At 52.3% G+C, this 16781-nt stretch overlaps 5 protein-coding genes across 5 annotated transcripts; all 5 read left to right on the top strand.

Annotated features, from left to right (window-relative positions):
• The first annotated feature begins 723 nt into the window (after positions 1-723).
• Positions 724-1452, top strand: LOC121403888 (multiple inositol polyphosphate phosphatase 1-like). Its single transcript, XM_041591977.1, has 3 exons — positions 724-928; positions 961-1377; positions 1448-1452. Exons 1-3 carry the CDS (start codon positions 724-726, stop codon positions 1450-1452), a joined length of 627 nt encoding a protein of 208 aa, XP_041447911.1.
• Positions 1453-1613: 161 nt separating this feature from the next.
• Positions 1614-7889, top strand: LOC111077452 (regulatory-associated protein of mTOR). The gene is made up of 3 exons (XM_022371731.2): positions 1614-3500; positions 3842-7597; positions 7797-7889. Exons 1-3 carry the CDS (start codon positions 2111-2113, stop codon positions 7802-7804), a joined length of 5154 nt encoding a protein of 1717 aa, XP_022227423.2. The 5' UTR covers positions 1614-2110; the 3' UTR covers positions 7805-7889.
• LOC121403783 (multiple inositol polyphosphate phosphatase 1) lies at positions 7887-8696 on the top strand. Its single transcript, XM_022371732.2, has 3 exons — positions 7887-8161; positions 8229-8426; positions 8522-8696. Exons 1-3 carry the CDS (start codon positions 7887-7889, stop codon positions 8694-8696), a joined length of 648 nt encoding a protein of 215 aa, XP_022227424.2.
• A 3498-nt stretch (positions 8697-12194) lies between these two features.
• Positions 12195-13601, top strand: LOC111077436 (protein THEM6). Its single transcript, XM_022371711.2, has 3 exons — positions 12195-12434; positions 12501-12715; positions 12794-13601. The coding sequence occupies exons 1-3, from the start codon at positions 12275-12277 to the stop codon at positions 13244-13246; spliced, it is 828 nt and encodes a 275-aa protein (XP_022227403.1). The 5' UTR covers positions 12195-12274; the 3' UTR covers positions 13247-13601.
• A 709-nt stretch (positions 13602-14310) lies between these two features.
• On the top strand, positions 14311-15413 carry LOC111077431 (protein THEM6). Its single transcript, XM_022371707.2, has 2 exons — positions 14311-14387; positions 14604-15413. Exon 2 carries the CDS (start codon positions 14651-14653, stop codon positions 15230-15232), a length of 582 nt encoding a protein of 193 aa, XP_022227399.2. The 5' UTR covers positions 14311-14387; positions 14604-14650; the 3' UTR covers positions 15233-15413.
• Positions 15414-16781: the final 1368 nt, after the last annotated feature.

The raw sequence follows: 16781 nt of genomic DNA, 5'->3' as shown, positions 1-16781 counted from the left end.
AAGTTGTTTCGTTTTATCAGAGCACGGAGTGGCAACCAGGCGTTAAGCCACCTAGATTGACGACAGGCAAGAGCTTTTTCTGATAAAAGCTCCCCACTTGTTGGCGTGCAGTGTGCAAAGAGCGGGAAAGATACCAAAAATTAAGCAAAATATTACAGTGGCGCATCAGTCGCGATAAGGACGGTGGTAGAATATGTGTAAAGCCCTCATCAAAGTTGTATCGATTCGAATTTAAATAAACGTTTTTCAGTGTTTTCTATCGCCAAACGGTCACACTATTGGCCAGTGCTGGCGAATGTGAACACACAGCATTTTTGGCTTAAATATATCGATAGGCGTTTTACAAAAATGGTTAGGAAGCGAGTTTTTAATAAATATTTCGTTTTATTAAACGTTTGAAACACAATAATAATATTAATATAATCCAACAATTAGATACCAAAAACGTGAAATTGTTGGTATTTTTCTGAGTACCTGGCAGCCTTGGTCATTCTGTGCAATGCTGCCACTCTCACGCACTTGCCCATTCTCTTTTGCGTGTTTACTTTACGCAGCCTCCCTTTTAATCCCATGTTCATCTGCTTGTCTGCTCTGTGTCCCTCGATTCGTGTGTTTCTTCGCGTGCGTGTGCAAGTCTCATTTTTAATGTTTTGATTTGTTTCGTTTTTGTTGTACCAACTTTTTGGTTTTACTTCTGACAAGTTTTTCCGCCTATCCGGAAAAATGCTAAAACCATTCCCAATTCTGTTGCTGCCACTTCTGCTGGCTACTTTAGTACTGGTACTGCCACAGGAGCGGGCAGTATTAGCCGATCCCGATACCCAGGCTTGCAGCAGTCTTCAGCGGGAAGACATAGAGCGGCACTTGTCCACCAAGACGCCCTATAGGGCCATAGCCAATTATGACGAGACGCCGCCGCAATATGCGGGTGGGTATTGTTATATTGAGCCGCTCCAACAGCTGATTTCACGAATTCCATTCCATCTCTTCTCTCCACCGGTTTCGCCAAGCAAGGCTGCCACCCCACTCGAATCTGGTCGGTCATTCGCCATGGCACCCGCAATCCCAGCAAGAAGGTCATTTTGCGCGCCCAGCAGCGTCTGGTCGAGTTGCAGCAGCGCCTGCTCAGCCAGCCACATCCTAATCTCTGCCCGGCCGAAATGGAGCAGCTCCGTAACTGGAGCTGGGGGCACCTGAACGCCGTCGAGGATGAGAAGCTGCTGGTGGCCGAGGGCGAGGATGAACTGATCGAGCTGGCCGAACGAATGCAGTTGCGCTTCCCCGCGCTATTGCCTGATATGTACGACCCAGCCTGGTACTACATGAAATTTACGGCCACCCAGAGGACGCTCATGAGCGCCCAGAGCTTTGCAACGGGTCTGTTTGGGCGTCATCGTGTACACGCGATGCGTTATCCCCGGCCTGTGTATCGGGATCCTGTGCTTAGGGTGAGTAGTATTACAGTTTTAAAAATTATATTTAAATTTAAATGGGGCGCGCGCGATATTTTTCCTGAGTCAGTCTGGCAACGCTGCACAACGAAACGAAACGCGAAGAGGAAAAGAGTGTGACATGAAGTGCGCCTGTATGCGTGTATGTCCCGTAAATGCGTATTTTGACTGGAGCAGCAATTGAGTTAACCATTTGTAGGCCAACGCGCGGCATCGGAACCAAAAGATTTTTTTAGAACTGCACATCGGGTTTCGGGTGAATTGTAAAACGTCAAAACGTGAGGCGACGACGAATCGAATCTTGGTCTGTCCGTAGCCGTCGAAAAGGCAGTCGAGTCGACTGCGTGCGTGTGTTTGTGTGTGTGAGTGTATAATATATGTAGCTGCGTGTGTGTGTGTTATGTGCGAGAGTGCGAAAAGTGTTTGGTTATGTGCAGCAGTCATCGCAGTTGTCGCTGAGAAAAACGGATTCTGTCGCTGAAACTGCAATCGGAGACGTAATCGCCCTCGCGTCACGGGGATGTCCCGTGCCTAGACCAAGGCCTCCCCAAGCACAGTCCGACAGCCCCCTACGCCCCAACAACACCCCACACACACCGTGTGTGACTCGGATATTGAGTGTGTGTGTACGTGTGTGCGTGTGAATCCAAAATTGAAGCATGCTCGAGTCGCGTTACAGCGCCATGCCCAGTGCAGCCTCCTCCTCCAACGCAGATGCCGCCGCCGCCGCCGTGGGCGTCGATGAAAGCAGCAACAATAGCGGAGGTGGCGGCGGCGGTGGCGGTGGCAGTAATGGTGGCGGTGAACCGCTTCTGTTCGCCAATAACCGCACGAACAGCAACAATAGCAACAACAGCAACAACAGCAGCAGCAATGGGAGCGCCGTCGACATTGGCAGCCTGATGATTGGCCAGGACGGGCCATCCAATCCCAATAACAAGACAATCGCCTCCTCGAACCGGCCGCCAAATGAACGCGAATGGGAACGGGAGTGGGAGCGGGAATGGGAGCGCGAATGGGAACGTGATCGTGGCGAGCGCGATGGTGAGCGCAGCCAGTTTGCCGGTGGACCTTCGCTGCTCGTCCAGCTCTTCCACTTTGATGTGGTGCCCAGCAGCTTCCATTTTGGCCATAGCGAGCACGAGGACTCGCGCATCTCGTTCTCATTCAACGCCAAGCGGCATCTGGAGCTCATCGAGGGACTGAAGTACGAGCGTCAGGCATGGCGTATACGGGAGCGCATGAAGACGGCCAGCGTGGCGCTGGTGCTCTGCCTGAACATTGGTGTGGATCCGCCGGATGTGGTGAAGATCCAGCCCTGCTCCCGCCTCGAATGCTGGATCGATCCCAGCTCTGTGTCGCCGCCAAAGGCCATGGAGCTGATCGGCAGCAATCTACAGATGCAATACGAACGCTGGCAGCCGCGCGCCCGCTACAAGAAGTGCCATGACCCCACCGTCGATGATGTGAAGAAGCTCTGCACCTCGCTGCGTCGCAATGCAAAGGGGGAGCGCATCCTCTTCCACTACAATGGCCATGGGGTGCCCAAGCCGACGGCCAATGGCGAGATTTGGGTATTCAACAAGACCTTCACCCAGTACATACCCCTGAGCATCTTTGAGCTGATCACATGGATGTCGGCGCCCTCGATCTATGTGTACGACTGCTCCAATGCGGGCATCATCATCAACTCGTTCCAGCCGTATGCCGAACAGCATGAGCACGAGCTGGAGAAGGCTCTGGCCATTGCCCAGCAGCGTGGCATGGCCCATCTCCAGCCTGGCTCTATACCCGGCTCTGGATCCGCTGCCGCCTCCTCTGGCTCCATCAATGTACAGCTGCCGACGCAGCTGGTCAGCTACAAGAACTGCATACATTTGGCCGCGTGTGCCGCCAACGAGATACTGCCGATGAATGCCCAACTGCCGGCCGATCTCTTCACCAGTTGTCTGACCACGCCCATTAACATTGCCCTCAAGTGGTATGCGATGCAGGAGAAGCTGGGCATGGTGCCGCGCATCCAAAGCGAACTGATTGACAAGATACCAGGTAAGATCCAACCAAAGACAATATAAGTACAAGATGCGTAAAAAACGTATGCATGTGCACACATGCAGGCGTCGCGACGACTCGGCTCGGATCTCGCATCGGCAAAGAACCAACTTCGTGTGCCTGCTGTATGCATACAAGAGAGCGGCTGGCTCTAGACTCTAGAGCGCTCTCTCTCTCTCTCTAAAAAATTGCAAGAGAGCCTGGAGCCAGCTCTAGAGCCAGCATGCAAAATTCGGGCTGCAAAAATTTGGCGTTATGTATCTTATACTTATATTGTCTTTGATCCAACCCCGCACGTGACTCCAGACTGACACTCTGTGTGCTCTCTGCTTTCGCAGGCAAAGTCAACGACAGACGCACCATGATGGGTGAACTCAACTGGATATTTACGGCCATCACGGACACGATAGCCTGGAATACGCTGCCCCGTGAGCTGTTCCAGCGTCTGTTCCGCCAGGATCTGCTGGTGGCCAGCCTCTTTCGGAACTTTCTGCTTGCGGAGCGAATCCTAAGGAGTCACGACTGTACGCCCGTCTCGCTGCCAGCACTGCCGCCCTGCTATCGCCATCCGATGTGGAAGGCCTGGGATCTGGTGGTGGATCTGGCGCTGCAGCAGCTGCCAGAGATACTGGACCATAGCGCACCGTATCGCCAGCTGCCGTTCTTTGAGCATCAGTTGACCGCCTTTCAGGTGTGGCTGGACTCGGAGTCGGAGTCGCGCACACCGCCCGAACAGCTGCCGATTGTGCTGCAGGTGCTGCTGTCGCAGGTGCATCGTTTGCGTGCCCTGGAGCTGTTATCACGCTTCCTGGACCTCGGACCCTGGGCCGTCAATCTGGCCCTGGGCGTGGGCATCTTTCCGTATGTCCTCAAACTGTTGCAGAGCTCAACGCGCGAACTGCGCCCGGTGCTGGTCTTCATTTGGGCCAAGATACTGGCCGTGGATCCCAGCTGCCAGGTGGATCTGGTCAAGGAGTACAAGTACTTTCTGTCCGTGCTGCAGGACACCAGCGTCTCCAAGGAGCACCGCAGCCTCTCCGCCTTTGTGCTGGCCTCCATCGTGCACAATTTCCTGCTCGGCCAGACGAGCGCCCTGCAGGGACCGCTGCTCTCCATCTGCCTGGAGCAGCTGAACGATCACAGCTGGCTGCTGCGCCAGTGGCTGGCCATCTGCTTGGGCATGCTGTGGCAGAACTTCGAGAAGGCCCGCTGGTCGGGGGCCCGCGATCTGGCCCACGAGAAGCTTTATGTCCTGCTGCGGGACTCGATACCCGAAGTGCGGGCCGCCGCTGTCTTTGCGCTGGGCACCTTCATCAGCTCCGTGACGGACCGCAGCGAGCAGCAGGCGAACAACATCGATCGGATCATTGCCATCACTCTGCTGGAGACTGTCGGGGAGGACATGTCGCCGCTGGTGCGCCTGGAGCTGGCCGCCGCCCTACAGTGGATGGTGCTGCTCTTCGAGTCACAGTTTGTGGCCGTCTATCTGGCCGAGCACATGCGCAGCAGCCATGCCGCCTCCACCTTTGTGATGCTCCAAGGCGGCAATGCCCTGCCCACGGGCGCACATGCCCTCGCCTCGTCCACCCACAGCCTGGAGCGGCATGTGACGATGCGACGCGGCGTTAGCTCCAGTTCCATTTCGAACATGGGCACCGGCTCTGGGTCCGGTTCGGCCACCCTGGGTCTGCCAGCTGCAGGAGGAGCAGCGGCAGGAGCCGCAGCAGGATCCAGTCGAGCCGGCAAAAGCAGCGGCGAACGCTCCGGTTCTGTGGGCGGTGTGGGCGTGGGAGCGGGAGCGGCAACTGGCGTCGTGGTCGGAGGCACCAACAGCATCCCCTTCCAATCGATCTTCACCAAGCTGTGGCTGGGCATCTGCCAGCTCGCCCAGGATCCGTTCCCCCAGGTGGCGGCCACCGCCCAAAAGATTGTCCATCATGTACGCGACACCGCCCTCTGTCCGATTATGGCCGCCAAGGAGGCCACCATGGCCACCGCCTCCGAGAAGTGCAACAGCTTGAGCGTCAGTCTGCCGCCCAGTCCCAACACGCGGGTCACCTACCTCGGGGGTGTCGCGGCCGGCGGCCAATCGCCGCCTGTGGGCTGCAACACCGGCGGCAATGCGGGCGCAGGCGGCGGCGCCGGTACCACGGTGGGTGCCAGCCACTGGGCCCAAAAGCTGCGGCTGTCGGGCAGCGCCAGTGGCGGAGGAGCCGCCGGTGGCGTCGCATCGGGGGATCCGCAAATGATATTGCAGCGCAAGTTGCGGACCAGCTCGATCAACGATGAGACTGACAGCGGACCGGCATATGTCCGTGGCGGTGGCGGCGGCGGAGCAGCGGCCGGCGGACTGGGACCCGCACTTGGAGGGGAGACAGCCGGTGGCAGCCATTCGGCTAGGAGCAGCGGCAGCGAGAGCAATCACTACCACGAGCCGGGCAAGGGCCATGGCAGCCATGGCCAGGCGCTGCAACCCATTATCCAGACGGAGTTCATACCGTGGGCCATCTCCTACTTTACGCGTCCGGGCAAGCATCGCTACAGCTCCGCGGACGGCAGTGCGGAGGGGGAGCAGCGCTATCCCATTGATCGCAATTCCCACGAGCTGCGCACGCGTCGCTATCGCTACCAGCGCAACGAACTGATCCGCCGACAGGCGCGACGCCCACAGAGCCAGCAAAGCGAGCAAAGCGAACTTAACCGCAGCAGCATGGGCCAGTCACGGCGGCCTGGACAGCATGGCCAGAGCTCCGATCAGTTTGGGTACGACGTCTGCAGCTGGAGCCGGAAGACCCAATTTACGCCATCGATTGTGAAGCTGCTGCCCTACGAGTCCCAGATAGCCGTAGCCTATCGCGAGAAGGTGCTCGTCTACGATTTTGTGTGGAACTCGGTGCGCACGTATGCCGCCGAGGCGTTGGCAGGCCACGGCGCCGGCACCGCCACGGGCACCAGTGGCGGCAGTGGCTCAGGCTCAACCTCCGGCTCATCCTCATCCCTGAACGGCAGCACGCCCCGCAAGCACTCGTCGGGCCTGGCCGGACTGACGGCCGTGCCCACGTTCGCGCGTGTCAGCAGCATTGAGTTCCTGAATGCCCAGGATCAGGCCCTCACACTGGTGGCCCACGATGATGGCATCGTGAGGGTGTGGCAGCCACCGCCACTGGGCGAGGATGCACCTGCACTTGGACCTGGATCGATGCAGTATCAGCAGCCCAGATCTCGCCTCGTCACCGCCTGGACAGCCCTGGCGCCGGCCAACAGCGCCAGCCAGCAGACGGGTACAGGCACAGGCACTGGCACTGGTCCAGGATCGACCGGACGACAGCGCACCAGCATCGCGGGAAGCGGCGGAACCATCGGCAAGGCCACCGCCGATCAGACAGGCGGCGGCGGCGGCGGATCGCCCAGCAGTTTGGCCAGCTCCAGCATCATCACGGCCTGGCAGCAGTACAGCCAACGTCTGGTGGTGGGGGGCGGCGGTTGCCGTTTCTTGCGCATCTGGGACGTGGAGCGGGAGCTGCGACTGAGCGACATCCAGCTGCGACGCAACGAGACGACCGTCCGTGTGCTGAGCCCCTATTTGCCCAACCAGAGCTGTGAACTGATACTCGCGGGCTGCGAGGATGGCAGCGTGCAGCTGATCGACATGCGCTGTGCCACACGCTATGCCCCCGTCTGTGTGTACAAGCCGCGACGCCACGATGCGCCCATACTGCACGCGTACATGCGACCAAACGAACCGCATCTGGTGGCCGGCTGTGAGAACGGAACGATCAGTGTGGTGGATGTGCGGAATGGCGGTGCTAGATTCCCCATCGGCACCGGTGATAGGGTGCTGTACCAGTGGGATGCTGGCAGCGATATCACAGCCATATCCAGCCACCAGATCGAGGGCACTGTCGCGTGTGGCAATGCCACAAAGATCTGCATCTACTCGCTGAAGGGCGATCTGCAGAAGGTGCTGCGGACCAACGAGGGATTCATTGGGCCCAAGATAGGACATCCCACCTGTATATCCTTCCATGCGTACAAGGCGCAGCTGGCAGTGGGATTTGTGGACAACATGGTCGCGATCTACAGTCCCACGCCAGGTATACAAAACAGTTTACATCTCGTCTTAACCATATAAATATATATTAGTAGTAGCTTAGTAGCTTAGTAGCTGTGGCTAAGATAGGAACTACATATCTCTGGAATGGGGTGGGAATATATCCCTTTATTTGGGGGATACCCCGCAATAAACTCTTGACTCCACTAATTCCACTCTTCTGTATCTTTTCTTTTGTTTAGTTCTATAAACTCTGCGATAGATGGAGAACTGACGTCGATAAGAATCCCGAAACATTTATTAATGCACGCCGGTTCACCGATGAGCCGGAGATGCAGTCAGCAGTGGAGCATGTGCGGGGCAGCACTCAGTTGCCGGATCTGCAGGCCGAGGATGTGGAGCTCATGTATATGGTGTGTGCGTTCGAGACATCCTGGCAGCGTCGGAGGCAGCGCGAGTCCGTCTGGTGCAGCTTCTTTGATGTGGATAGCTTGAAGGCTTTGGAGTTTGCCAAGGATCTGGAGTACTATTGGAACGATGGCTATGGCTATGAGCTGACCCATCGCATTGCCTGTCCGGCGATAGCAGATATGTTTGCAGCCATCGAGTGAGTGCGCGTCCGCGTGGCGATTCCTTTTCCTTTGTGGCATTCACTATAAACAATTCCCCCACAGCCCAATCTCCCAGGCCTCCATGCGTGCCAATGCCACGTTCTACTTCACTCACTCGGGCACACTGCTGAAGCTACTGGCCCATCTCGGTCTGGCCAAGGACAAGGAGGCACTCACCCACAAGCATTTTGGCAGCGAGCGTCTCTGGCGCACCAGTGAAATCGATGCCTTTGCGACCAACTTGGCATTTTTGCGCTACGAGTGAGTCGAGTGTTCATGCCAGCAGTTGCTGGACTGCTGGACAGCAGCCTCCCTTTAAAACTAGCTGCTAATTTTATGCTTTTTTTGTATGACAGATGCGAGCAGGAGCCGCCCCGTGTTTTGGTGATGCACCAGGAGCGTGTCGTCCGCCTGCCTGGTTGCCCCCAAAACGAGGATCTGTGCTCGCTTGCCACGCTACGCCGCCTATATGCGGACAACGTGGAACGCTGCGACTTTGAGGCCCTCTGCCAGCCCGACGATACGAAATGAGATGCCTGCCTGCCTGCCTGCCTGCCTGCTGCTCCGATGCTCCGCTGCTCTTCTGCTCCAGTGCAGAACTTTGTGAAGGGATTCGTCGGAATGTTTAGAATACAAAACGGAAATTGAATTAAAAATTGCAGATTGTGGATGGAATAGATGCGTATAAGATGATTGAAAATGGAACGGAATGGACCCCATTTGTAGGGTTTAGTTTGTAAGAGAGAGAGGAGAGATGAGAGAGAGATCACAGAGTGTGGAGTTGGTCGGAAATCTGTGTGTTTTGTATGCCTTATAGTCAGTGGATGGGATGATACAATCCAATCCATAACGAACGAAGACTAGAACCGAGCGAGAGTCATAGAGAGAGAGAGAGAGAGAGAGAGAGAGAGTGAGAACCACAGCAGGAGTTAGAGCAGAATGGAGAGTGCGAGTAAGAGTGAGAGAGATAGAGAGAGAGGGATTCAGAAAATATACTTACACTATCCAAAATACTTTACCATCTATCTACTTATATATATATATATATATATATACCTACTATATATATCTATCGATCTATAAACTACTGTCTGTCCTCCGAATGACTCCCCTCCCGCCACCCGCAGACTGCTCCAAGAATTCGTCGTTTCTTTTTTTCAAGAATTTTTTTCTCCTATAATTTACTTTCTTTTTTGTTGTTGTTATTCACACACTTTAACCCCCCCAAACCCGTAACCCCCTTCCCTTTTGTACATATATAAATAATGATGTCTTAGATTTAATTAAATCTAGAAACCATAAAACCCACACACACACACAAAAACACTTAGATACATGCAGAAATATATAGTTCTAGTTTATAACATGATTTAAAGCAGATTGTTTTTGAGTCCTTGGGCAACCGCAGAAAACTCAACTCAAAAAAAAAAAAATGAAAAAGGAAATGGAAATGGAAAAAAACTGTTGTTATGCGCTAAACCTGTGTTATATGTAAGGAAAGAATATAGGCAAAGGGACGGGGCATCCAACCCGAAATGGAAAGCAGGAGAAGTATATAAAGAGTCGCAAAGAGAGAGGGCCGTGACCGAGGTGCACTGAACAGAAGTAACCGTAGACTCAGAGACTCGGGGAGAGTGCCTGCCAGTCGTCCCGTTCCCGGTGCTTGCCTGGGAGCCGATAAAGAGCGGATACTATAGGTATATGGTCGTCCCAGGAACACCCAACCACTCTGTACATAGCACTTAAAATACTTTAATCACTTTTGTCGTAATTACGTTTGTCCTTAAATCCACAAAAACAGTACAACTAAAATACAACTAACACAATTCTAGTTTAAAGCTTAACGCGCTTGGACGTTTTTTTTTTTTCAATTTGTTTAAGCTAAAAATAAAAACAAAAAAAAATCATGAAAAAACTAAAACCCACAACACGAGAAGAGCAAAAATCAATGAGTGGGGGCGCAATGACGGACTAGGGTGCTAGTCGATTTTATTTATTGCCATTTGTATTTTGTTTTGTTTTTCCGGTTAGAATACACGTACCGGGGGAGGGGACGTGGGAGCTACTACCGTAGATTCCCCGCCAAAAGGTGACTTCTAAATCGTGTGAATCGTATGCAACAGCAGACAGAATGCAAGCAGATTAAAATCATTTAAAAAAAGCAAAATTAAATGTAGAATATAGAAACCAATGGCGGACCCCTTCGATGTGTCACTGTTAATATCGATCGATCAATCGCTTTCCCCCATACATTCGAATGGAACAACTGGCAGGGCTGTTCTGTATATTTGCCACTTGTCCACAATATCCAAATAGCGGAGGTATCTTTACGGTCGGAATACTCGACTATAGACCTTATTGCATTCTTACGAACTTTTTTTTTGTCATTTTTGCTTTTTGCTTTGATATTTGTCAACTTCCCGTATTTGCATAGCGTGTGCTCTGACTAGTGTTTGCCGACAGCTAAGTTGTGTTCTTACCCGACAAAAAGGCAAATTTCCATTCCACATTGCCAGCAGACCAAAGGCTAGCCCTTAGGTTGTTCTGGAATTACTTATAATTTAATGGAAATTCTATTTGAACTATGCATTTGCCGCTGCCTGTCTGCACAGTTCCTGCGCAAAAGGCTCTCGTGGCTGTGTCCGAACATATTCGAAAACTTCCGAACTATTCAAAGTGTTCGAAGACATTCCAGATGTACTTCAGCGTAGAATGCGTAGATCGATGATTTATATGCAGTTCATCTCGCCCTATGCTGTATCTTCAAAGAGTGCTATGGAGAGAGTGCAACCCAATCCCACTGGAGGGAACTGTTCTGGGGCGCCGCCCCCTCTGTTTATCTAGCTAAGTTTATTTGCCATGAAAGCGGAAACCGAAACACCTCGAGGGTCATTTCCGAAGATGCTCCACATGAGGCTCGAAGCCCCACCAGCCAAGTAACTTTGGCTGAGGCTGAAGCTTCTTCTCGCTATCAGGAAGCGGTCTGAGATTAAAGCCAAAGCTTTTGCTCAACGGCAACAGGTTTCAACCCTTACCAGCCAAGAAAGAGCTTTTGTTTTGTTGTTGTCTAAAAGCTGCTGCTGCCTGCCGCTGCTGCTGCTGCTGTGAGGAGGACGTCAGCTGAGAGCAAATGTCGACCCGTCCGAACGCACCGAACAAACGGACGGGTCGAACTTCGCTCAGCGCGCAGGCGTCGTTGAGGCGCCCCTCGCGACTGAAACCGAGACCTAGACGGAGACGGAGACGGAGACTGTGACTGAGCAGCGATGCACCAGCAGCAGCAGGCAGAAGCACCCGCAGCATTTTGGCCAAAAGAAAAAAACACACACAAAAAAATACGTTTGTACGTTTCAGTGCGCTTGTTGTCGCTGTGGTAGGCGCGTCGTTTGACTTTATAGAAATTGTTTCTTTTCCTCCTGGTGTCGTTTAAATAACATATAGTGCCTTTTTTTTTTTTTAGTTCGGTTTTGTTGGTGAGTTTCGTGCGGCGGTTTGTCCTGTTTGGGGCCAAATTTAACAAAGAGCCAAAAGTGGAAATATCAGTTTTCCAGCTGCTGTGCTCAGACAGAGGGCGAAGGCGACATCCACAACAACAAATCGGGGGTTGGTCGTGGGTCGTCCTGCGTGTGCTTCTGCTTTGGGCAATCCAAGGAATCGCTCCCTGCACTCACCTGATGAGGGTTCCGTTTTGGGTTCCGGGTTACCGTGAGAGATGTGTACCGCGAAAGGAATGACCTAATTTGTGTGTGGCTATCGCTTAGCCAGGACAAAAACCAGCACAACCAGCCCAAACACCCACCAAGCACTTGATTGGTTTCCGCCCGCCCCCGGCCACCGCCACCCTACTTCCGCCTCCTCTAATTAGATTCCGATTTTTGATTGGCATTTGTTCTCTCGCCACCGCATTCCTTTCAGTTTCCGGAACTATTCCAGCACCAAGGCCCCTGGCCCCAGACGCACCCAGCCCACCGCCCACCGCCCAACGCCCAACGCCTACAGCAAACCGTCTACATCACAGCTACAACAGCTACAACTACAGCTACAGGCCTAACGCCACAGCCACAAATCCACAATCCACAGCCGCCATCCGTGCCAGCATCGGCTAGATTATGGAGCAGCTGTGCTACCTGGCGCTGGGCTGCCTCCTGGTCATCGTGGGCCTTTACGGGCTGCTCGAGCTGCACTACTTCCTGCGCATGTGCATTTGTGTGGTGCTGGCGCGTTTTGTGAAGCGACGCTGCCACATACTGGACGCCACCACGGTGAACGGTGAGTGAGAGTCCCAGTCTAACCCGTTGTGGGTGGCACTAATGGTTGGTCTCGGACCCTCACCAGGTCTATGCCTCACCAACGATGTGGACACGCTGCTCTACCACATGAACAATGCCCGCTACTTCCGGGAGCTGGACTTTGCCCGCGTGGACTTCTACGAGCGGAGCAATCTGTATCGCACCATCACGGGCATGGGCGGATCCGTGTTCCAGGGCGCGGCCACCATACGCTATCGTCGCTTCATACGGCCCTTTCATCGCTTCAACATTGTCTCCAAGGTGAGTGTTCCAGGCTCCCACCTGTGGCTCACATCCCACAGCATTCTCCAATTCCATTATCTCTGGGTTCACCTGCAGATCGTGTACTGGGATGAGCAGTCGCTGTTCATGGAGCACCGCTTTGTGCGGCCCTCGGACAAGTTTGTGCACTGCATAGCCATTTGTCGGCAGCGCGTCATTGACGTGTCCATGGAGGCGGTAATGGCAGAGCTTCTGCCGCGAACGGCCTCGGACCAGTTCCGGCCAATGGAGCGGCTGGTGGCCCCCGGAACGGCGGCTAGCCTGCAGCCAATGAGCGTGACCGGCGGCATCAGCAATCCAGCAATGGACCAATCCTCTCTGGCGGAGAATGGACATGCAGCAGCAGCAGCAGCAGCAGCGCCAGAGATGACAACACCAACACAAACAGCGACGGTGACGGTGACAGCGCTGGGGCACTGTGCAAAGCTGAAGCCGTCGCTGCCACCAGAGCTGTCCAAGTGGATCGAGTACAATGACATGTCCAGCAAGAATCTACGCAGCGGCTGCTGACGGGAGTGCCCGAGCGGGAAACTGGAACTCCACGTTTCTCCCGATACGTTTTGCGGGCTATTTCTGAGAACAACAAAAAAACAACAACAAAAACAAAAACTGTGCTACTCGTACTATGTATACATGTTTAAGAGGTCCAAGTGACCCTAGGCGTAAGTGTCCGCCCCTAAACCCTAGCTTTATCTTATGTATGATGATCATCATTCATGTCTGAAACCGAAACCGAAACCCACACACACACACACACACCCAACCCCAACCCCAAATCCAAAAACCCAACCCCAATTGGTAGTCCCTAGTGTGTGTAAGATTATGATGTACAATGATTGTGTTTAGTAAAACAGAAGAAAAACTCTCCGCTTAACGGGTTCTCTCTCACTATCTCTCTCTCACTATCTCTGTCTGGTTGAATCGCCCGAAAGTATGCTTCTGGAACATGCATGCAACGGTGTCTCGGTGTCTGCAGAGGAGTTTTTCGATGACTGATTCCGGATTTATTTAATATCCGCCCCTTTACTTGAAACTTTTACCTTTTGGGTAATTTACAGTTTAACAACCTGACAAATGTTCATAGTTCGGGAGCAACGTATTTGCCGATCGTCAACTTTGTAATTCCCAGCATTTTCACATTTCCACATTTGCCCGTAAATGTGCTAATTGATCGCGTGATTATTCCACTCCTACTTAGGCATCGGAAACGCAATCGGAAACCAATCGATCCGCAGGCGCAACAACAAGAAAATACTTACATTTGTTTACCTTGCATATAGTACTCTGCATCGGCATTTATCATAAACAAGAGAAAGAATGCAACACAACACCCAAGAAGCACTGCTTACTGCTCTCTGAGAGGTGGGCACTCCGCTCACTTTCCGGGCCTTTGCACTTGTCGCTCCGCTGCTGCTGCTTGCTGCTTGCTGCTGCTGCGAGTGCTCTTCTCTCCACTCTCCAACTTTGGACTGCTTGGCAGCTTTCTTCGCTGCGGTGACGGTGACGCCGCTGTTCAGTCTTCTCTGGCCTTGCCCAGTCAACGGTTGCTGTTTCTCCGGTGTATCCACGCCAGCTGAGCGTCTTTCTGTGTGTGTGTGTGTGTGTGTGTGTGTGTGTTTGTGTGAGCGAGAGGGGATCTATTATTGCAAACGTAAGTAGATTTCCAGAGCTGGAATTGTCGCACTGCCTACCAGCGGGTTCAGTGCATACGCTTGACATCCGCCCCGCGGCTTGGACTTTGGATGTAGACAAGACGCCCGGACGGGACGGGACGGAACGGGACGCGAGCCAAAGTCAATTGCAAAACTTTCGCTGAAGCGACTCAACCAACCACCTAACAGGTTTTCCCATCTATCCCGTCCCACAGCAAAAGACAACGAGAGTGTGTGAAAGGAACCAGAGATCGATCGAACCATGTCGTGGCTAGTGATTCTACTGATACTGTACGTGATCTGGGATGTGAACTACTTCATCCGCTGCGTGTTCACCGTTTTGGGCGGCAAGCTGTTCCAGCGCAAGCGAAAGGTAACGGAGAGCACCTCCATTTACGGTCTGTGCACCTCCCAGGATGTGGACATCTTTATCCGGCACATGAACAATGCCCGGTACCTGCGCGAACTCGACTTTGCCCGCTTCCACTTCTACGCCCTCACGGGTCTGTATGAGCGCATACGGCAACGGCGCGGCGGTGCCGTGCAGGGTGCAAGCAGCGTGCGGTATCGCCGCACCATACCCATATTCCATCCGTACAAGATCCAAACGAAGCTAGTCTGGTGGGACGACAAGGCCATCTATCTGGAGCAGCAGTTTGTCACCCTGTCCGATGGCTTTGTGCGTGCCGTCGCCCTCTCCAAGCAGTGCATCACCAACTGCGACGTCCAGGAGCTGCTCAATACATACCCGGAGGCTGCCAAGCGACCGGAGATGCCCGCCGATCTCAAGCTCTGGCTGGATGCCATCGAGCTCTCCAGCCAGAAGTTGCGCAAAGACAAGTGAGAGCCAGATAGTAGCACTGCAGACCCATTTACATAATAACCTCTGCGCTTCTGAGCATCTCCAACTCCGCTTATTAAGTGTCTTCTACCTCAACAGCTTTCTGTTGCGTCTGTCACTCTTGTTTTTTTTTTATCGTAGATTTAATAAATAAATTTTGTAGAGATTTTTGTATGGAAAGGTAAACGAGGTCTCCCAACTTTCCTTTATGTTAAGTTCGCCTGCCACTGGATCGTAGTCGCAGACGGCTCGTGGTGGGGTTTTTTCGCTGGTTCCGTTGCGGCTCCGCTTAACTCTGTTGCGTCAGAGAATTGGTTTGGGAGTTGCGCCAGCATTATTCAAACTTCGATTTCACATAAAAGCAATCATAAATAATCACTGGAGTGTAGGGTATTGTTTGAGGTACTCCTGAAATAGGCGTCCCCTCAGGTATCCACATATAAAGCTGGAGTCTCAATTGGCTGTTTAGATTCACGTTGGATACAAAAAAGTTACCTAGCAAATCATTGGGCACACCCAAATTGGATCTAGACTGAACTTCTATATTAGCCCTCATAGGCAGGCACAATCGATCAGATCTGCAAGGGTATTCAAAGCTGCGGTGCCAAAACCCCAATTTTCTGTCTTGTTTATGTTTTGAGTTCGTTAACCCTCTCCGGCGTTACGTTGTGGTGTGTTATGTTCGCTATTTTTGGGTGGCCTCTATAAGCAGTGACTACTGTTTTCTTTTATAATATGGGTGAGCGAGCATCTTCTTTGGGACTATTTTTACGTCGTTTTCAATCATATGATCATTACAGCTAACGGTTCAATAGCGTAACCGCTTACGTCACTAGTTCCACTTTCCATTTCCCCTTTTGTCAGCGACAGACACATTTCCATACGCTACCTCTTCCGCTCCCCCGCTATCAAATCCCCCCTCTCTTTTGTTGTATTCTTTGTAAGCGTTGACGCTGGCTTCTCTGCTGATTCGTTGATTTGATTCGTTTATTTAGAAATGTGGATCAAAACGTGACACTGAAATCTAAACATAAATCTCATTCATGAAGTATGCAGACGGTGTGCTCTCTATATCTTCACCTCTCACTCTCTCATTCTCTGTGGCATTTTTCGGAGAGAATGCAAGCACTTTTCTCTCCTCCACAGCTGCATGGACAAAGTGTATTTGTAATAAGGTAAGGTAATTCCCATCGACTGGGATTTTATGATAATTGTCTAGAAAATGCAAATACAACTGATTTTTGTTACTTGTTTTTGTTTTTATATTACAACAGCGTACCATTCATTTAAGTATTGGAAGTTCCTACATTATGGCTAAGCATATAATGATAGCGAAATTTTCCCAGATTAGATTGTTGAGAGCTCATTTTCCTTAGGTTCTACAAACAGCTGGTCCATAATATCTTAATCAAATCTAAAAAACTATCTTTACATACATATGTACATATATAGGCATCTACGACACGAAGAGCGTTAATGGTAATGTGTCCCACCTTGGATTAATATGTCATGTACTGCTTGCATACGGTAAAAAGCTTCGTGTCTGCGCTGT

Source organism: Drosophila obscura, unplaced genomic scaffold, assembly GCF_018151105.1.
Source record: "Drosophila obscura isolate BZ-5 IFL unplaced genomic scaffold, ASM1815110v1 contig_165, whole genome shotgun sequence".
In the NCBI taxonomy this organism is placed as follows: domain Eukaryota; kingdom Metazoa; phylum Arthropoda; class Insecta; order Diptera; family Drosophilidae; genus Drosophila; species Drosophila obscura.
Note: the sequence above shows the minus strand (reverse complement) of the source record. Positions and strands in the feature narration are given on the sequence as shown.

Bases quoted from the DNA above. Each gene is read 5' to 3' on its own strand.
- LOC121403783 (XM_022371732.2), top strand. From the start codon at position 7,887: ATGCAGTCAGCAGTGGAGCATGTGCGGGGCAGCACTCAGTTGCCGGAT. The intron at 8,162-8,228 runs GTGAGTGCGCGT...ATTCCCCCACAG, and splicing joins GATATGTTTGCAGCCATCGA to CCCAATCTCCCAGGCCTCCA. The intron at 8,427-8,521 runs GTGAGTCGAGTG...TTTGTATGACAG, and splicing joins TTGGCATTTTTGCGCTACGA to ATGCGAGCAGGAGCCGCCCC.
- LOC121403888 (XM_041591977.1), top strand. From the start codon at position 724: ATGCTAAAACCATTCCCAATTCTGTTGCTGCCACTTCTGCTGGCTACT. The intron at 929-960 runs GTGGGTATTGTT...CCGCTCCAACAG, and splicing joins GACGCCGCCGCAATATGCGG to CTGATTTCACGAATTCCATT.
- LOC111077452 (XM_022371731.2), top strand. From the start codon at position 2,111: ATGCTCGAGTCGCGTTACAGCGCCATGCCCAGTGCAGCCTCCTCCTCC. The intron at 3,501-3,841 runs GTAAGATCCAAC...CTGCTTTCGCAG, and splicing joins ACTGATTGACAAGATACCAG to GCAAAGTCAACGACAGACGC.
- LOC111077436 (XM_022371711.2), top strand. From the start codon at position 12,275: ATGGAGCAGCTGTGCTACCTGGCGCTGGGCTGCCTCCTGGTCATCGTG. The intron at 12,435-12,500 runs GTGAGTGAGAGT...GACCCTCACCAG, and splicing joins GGACGCCACCACGGTGAACG to GTCTATGCCTCACCAACGAT. The intron at 12,716-12,793 runs GTGAGTGTTCCA...GTTCACCTGCAG, and splicing joins GCTTCAACATTGTCTCCAAG to ATCGTGTACTGGGATGAGCA.
- LOC111077431 (XM_022371707.2), top strand. From the start codon at position 14,651: ATGTCGTGGCTAGTGATTCTACTGATACTGTACGTGATCTGGGATGTG.